The 4889-nt window shown below is 46.3% G+C and overlaps 1 protein-coding gene across 1 annotated transcript; it reads right to left on the bottom strand.

Moving 5' to 3' along the window:
- Window positions 1-417: 417 nt before the first annotated feature.
- LOC144612153 (putative G-protein coupled receptor 139) lies at window positions 418-4401 on the bottom strand. The gene is made up of 3 exons (XM_078431714.1): window positions 4305-4401; window positions 3932-4039; window positions 418-1235 (listed from the first exon to the last, which is right to left on the bottom strand). Exons 1-3 carry the CDS (start codon window positions 4399-4401, stop codon window positions 418-420), a joined length of 1023 nt encoding a protein of 340 aa, XP_078287840.1.
- Between the last annotated feature and the right edge of the window lie 488 nt (window positions 4402-4889).

Below are 4889 nucleotides of genomic sequence, written 5' to 3'. Positions count from 1 at the left end.
GGGGAGAAGGCAGGAACGGGGTACTGATTGAGAGTGATCAGCCATGATCGCATTGAATGGCGGTGCTGGCTCGAAGGGCTGAATGGCCTACTCCTGCACCTATTGTCTATTGTCTATTGTCTATAGTGTATCGTTGTGCAGCTTACTTATTGCGGATATTCACCATCGATGTTGGACCTTCATTGGAAAATGGATGCGGTGATACCATTTGGATGCATATTGTACATGGCCTTACGAAGTCGGCGTACCAGATGGCTACCATGCCATCTCGTCGTTCTATTAATTATTCTTGCCCAAATAGGATTTAATGAGATAAGGTCGCTAACTAGACTACCTGCGTACACAGTTAACTGTCTGCTGCACTAGAAATTTTACCATCGTCTTAAATTCGTCTCTGAATTTGCTTTGTGTCACCGTTTAAATAAATGTGTTAGTGCAACAGCTCAGAAGCAGAAGCATGTAACCTGTCTCTTGGAGGATAAACAACGGGTCGTTATATCCAGAGTAATAATACGTCTCAGTAATCCGAAAGTACATGTAATTGACCGTGTACGTGAGCCATAGCAATATGAAGTTGCCGGATATACTAAAGAGTAGAATGATGGACTTCTTCCGGTTCTCCATTTCCGGGTCGGGGGAATTTTCCGCGCGAGCATTATTCCGCAACGCCTTGCGGACTCTGCTGGCCACGACGATGTGCCTTACTGTCAGCACGTTCAGCAGCAAAACGACAAAGAAGGGTAGGAACGGGGAGATGATGCAGTCGAGGTCTGTAAACGCTTGCCACACTGGTGAGTTGTGAAAATCTGACCTTCCACGGCAGTAACAGGGCAGGTTGTTGCTGAAGTAAAGAGGCTCGTAGAAAAAGTACCAGGGGATGTTTTTCAAACAGCCCAACGCTGCCACGATGCCCACGACATAAGCTGCAATTCTTTTGGTGCAGTACTTGGTTTTCAGGTTCGGACAGCAAATGGCGACAAAGCGATCGAAGGTGAAAGTCACGGTCAACCAGACCGACGTGTCCCTGGATGCATAGACCATCGGGGTCTTTATCCGACAGACCCAGGTGAGCGACAGGTAACTCCCGGGAAAGTAAATGCCCGTGATGCGATGGAGTAGAACGCCGGTGATGACCACGGTAAGATCGGACACCGCCATGGCCACGAGGTAATGGGTGATGCACCTGGAAAGGCCACACTTCCCCCGCGACAAGATCACAATAGCCACGATGTTAACTGTGCGCAATGCAGAAGCAAACACAAGTTATTATTATGGGTTACGTCGGAAGGAACTACAGATGCTGTGTTAAAACGAAGAGAGACACAAAATGCTGGAGCAACTCGGTGGGACAGGCAGCATCTATGGAGAGATGGAATTGGTTACATTTCGGGTCCAGGCCCTTCTTCAGTGTTCATGTTCGTCTGAAGAAGGGTCTCGACCACAAATGTCACTCATTCCTTCTCTCCAGTCTGTTTTTACAATGTTTACCCAGAAGGCCTAGACTCTTCTTCGGACTAAGAGTCAGGGGAAAGGGAAACGAGAGATATAGACGGTGAAATCGAGAGATGAAGCACAATGAATGAAATATGTGCAAATAAAGTAACGATGATAAAGGAAACAGGCCTTTCATTCTTAGCTGTGGTCTCGGTGAAAACGCGTTACGGTCAATGAGACTCAACAGGACGACGTTGAAGCCAGTACAACGACTTGGGTGGGGGAGGGATGGAGGGAGAGAGGATGCAAGGGTGTTACTTGAGGTAATGCGTGGATGTAGTAATGTGTCTTCAAAGTCATGTGAGTCAAACTGCTGCCTGTAGACGATCTCTACCGTCCTTCCCCGTTGCATTATAGCATAATAGTCCTAATTAATTTCAAAGTCTTCCCGTGAACAATATAATAGACAATAGGTGCAGGAGTAGGCCATTCAGCCCTTCGAGCCAGCACCGCCATTCAATGCGATCATGGCTGATCACTCTCAATCAGTACCCTGTTCCTGCCTTCTCAATTGACTTTAATACATTTCCATCAATTTCTTTATGGTTGATCGAAGAACCTTGCAAAGCATGTTCTAATGACCCAAACGGAAGGGAGTAACACAAAAGGAGGCAAAGATTGGATGCGACACGACGGAGCAAGCAATCTGATCTAGACCATGTTTACTCGATCTGTTTGCAGTGTCCTTACCTGTGGGTTGCGCAACATTCGACCTTCCCACAGCCTAAAACATTGTTTGAGACACAGAATGGCCCTTAAATATTCTCCACACACTGAGAGAAATTATTTAGTTCAGTTTAGTTTCAGTTTGGAGATAAGGCGCGAAAATAGGCCCTTCGGCCCACCGAGTCCACGCTGACCAGCAGTCCCCGCACACTAACACCATGCTACGGACGAGGGATAATTTACAATTTTACCGATACCAATCAGGCTAGTAGGTCTTTGGAGTGTGGGATGAAGGCGGAGCTGCATCGGAGTAAACTCAAGCAGGTCACGGGGAGAACGTACAAACTCCGTACAGACAGCGCCTGTAGTCAGGGTCGAACTCGAGAGTCTAACGCTGTAAGACAGCAACTCTACCGCTGCGCCACCTTCATTGAAAAACTCTTACTTTGGAATTATTTCCCTCCCTTCTAGTTTCCCTTCAACAGAGAACCCTCCTTTCAATCCACCCACCCCGTGCGAAGTCGGAAATAATAGACAATAGACAATAGACAATAGGTGCAGGAGTAGGCCATTCAGCCCTTCGAGCCAGCACCGCCATTCAATGCGATCATGGCTGATCACTATCAATCAGTACCCCGTTCCTGCCTTCTCCCCATACCCCCTCACTCCGCTATCCTTAAGAGCTCTATCCAGCTCTCTCTTGAAAGCATCCAACGAACTGGCCTCCACTGCCTTCTGAGGCAGAGAATTCCACACCTTCACCACCCTCTGACTGAAAAAGTTCTTCCTCATCTCCGTTCTAAATGGCCTACCCCTTATTCTCAAACGGTGGCCCCTTGTTCTGGACTCCCCCAACATTGGGAACATGTTATCTGCCTCTAATGTGTCCAATCCTCTAATTATCTTATATGTTTCAATAAGATCCCCCCTCATCCTTCTAAATTCCAGTGTATACAAGCCCAATCGCTCCAGCCTTTCAACATACGACAGTCCCGCCATTCCGGGAATTAATCTAGTGAACCTACGCTGCACGCCCTCCATAGCAAGAATATCCTTCCTCAAATTTGGAGACCAAAACTGCACACAGTACTCCAGGTGCGGTCTCACCAGGGCCCGGTACAACTGTAGAAGGACCTCTTTGCTCCTATACTCAACTCCTCTTGTTACGAAGGCCAACATTCCATTGGCTTTCTTCACTGCCTGCTGAACCTGCATGCTTCCTTTCATTGACTGATGCACTAGGACACCCAGATCTCGTTGAACCCCCCCTCCTCCTAACTTGACACCATTCAGATAATAATCTGCCTTTCTATTCTTACTTCCAAAGTGAATAACCTCACACTTATCTACATTAAACTGCATCTGCCATGTATCCGCCCACTCACACAACCTGTCCAGGTCACCCTGCAGCCTTATTGCATCTTCCTCACAATTCACACTACCCCCCAACTTAGTATCATCTGCAAATTTGCTAATGGTACTTTTAATCCCTCTTGGATTTTAGAATGTAGGAAGAAAATAAAATGAATTGATCATACAGTCGAACTTGCATAAAGAACCCAGTGAATGAACGTGATAATCCTTTCATCGTAAAAAAAATCTGAGATTTTGCAATTACCTTAATCCAATATTTACTTGATTAGGAAAAGAAAAACAATGCCATATCATTTCACAGAATACATGCAATAAACTGTACAGATACTCGGAATGTTTAACAAGATAAAGATCACGATCACATATTAAATCTGGTTTATGCAACATGGTAGATTACCTGGGATTGCAAGAGCGGCCAAGAGCGGATAATAGATTGCATACACTGGGCCACTAGGGGGCTCATGCATCTTAACTGTATTACAGTTGCTCTGCCTGGATGTATGATCTGGAAAGGAGTTATATATCTGTCATAAAATCCCCAGTGATAACATTGGATTGAATAATTAATGTCGTCAGTTCTACCCGTTTACGCAATCAAATTATGAGAGCTAATATTATCACAACTGTGAGTTGTTCAGTTTGTTGGCACGTGATAAATACACAATACAACTTTGTTATTTCAATGGGCAATCAACTCGAACATGGAAGGATAGATGGCGCCATGCCGCGAATAATGTGAGTCTAAGCCTGGATTCGAACTAAGGACGAACGTGATGCCGCCACAGACCTGGTGGCGGGAGGAGGCTGTGAAAATTCGATGATCCGCAGAGCGTCCAATCCCCCTTTGCTCAGAATCACGAAATTCATGGTCGATACGTGGAGGCAGGTCTAGTCTGTAGCGATTCTAAAGATGGCCAACCCAGCGAGTGAGACAGTCATAGAGTCATGCGTCGTGGCAAAAAGCCCTTCGCTCCAACCGGCCCACACCGACCAACATGCCCCTTCTCCTCTAGTCCCGTCTGCCTATGTTTGGCCCATATCCTTCCAAACCTGTCCTGTCCATGTACCTCCCAATTGTTTCATAAATTTTGCCAGATTCCCTGCCTCAACTACCTTCTCTGCAGCTCGCTCCATACACGCACCACAATTTGTGTGAAAAGGTTACTCCTCACATTTCTAAATTGTTCCCCCTTCACCTTAAACCTGTGTCCTCTGGTGCTCGATTCCCGCACTTTCGGCAAGAGATTCTGTCCGTCTACCGGATCTATTCCTCTCATGATATTGTACATCTCTATAAGATCACCCCTCATCCTCCGACACTCCAAAGAATAGCGTTCTGCTTCTTTCCCTCGCAT

Source organism: Rhinoraja longicauda, chromosome 43 (genome assembly GCF_053455715.1).
Source record: "Rhinoraja longicauda isolate Sanriku21f chromosome 43, sRhiLon1.1, whole genome shotgun sequence".
Taxonomy (NCBI): Eukaryota; Metazoa; Chordata; class Chondrichthyes; order Rajiformes; family Arhynchobatidae; genus Rhinoraja; species Rhinoraja longicauda.
Note: the sequence above shows the minus strand (reverse complement) of the source record. Positions and strands in the feature narration are given on the sequence as shown.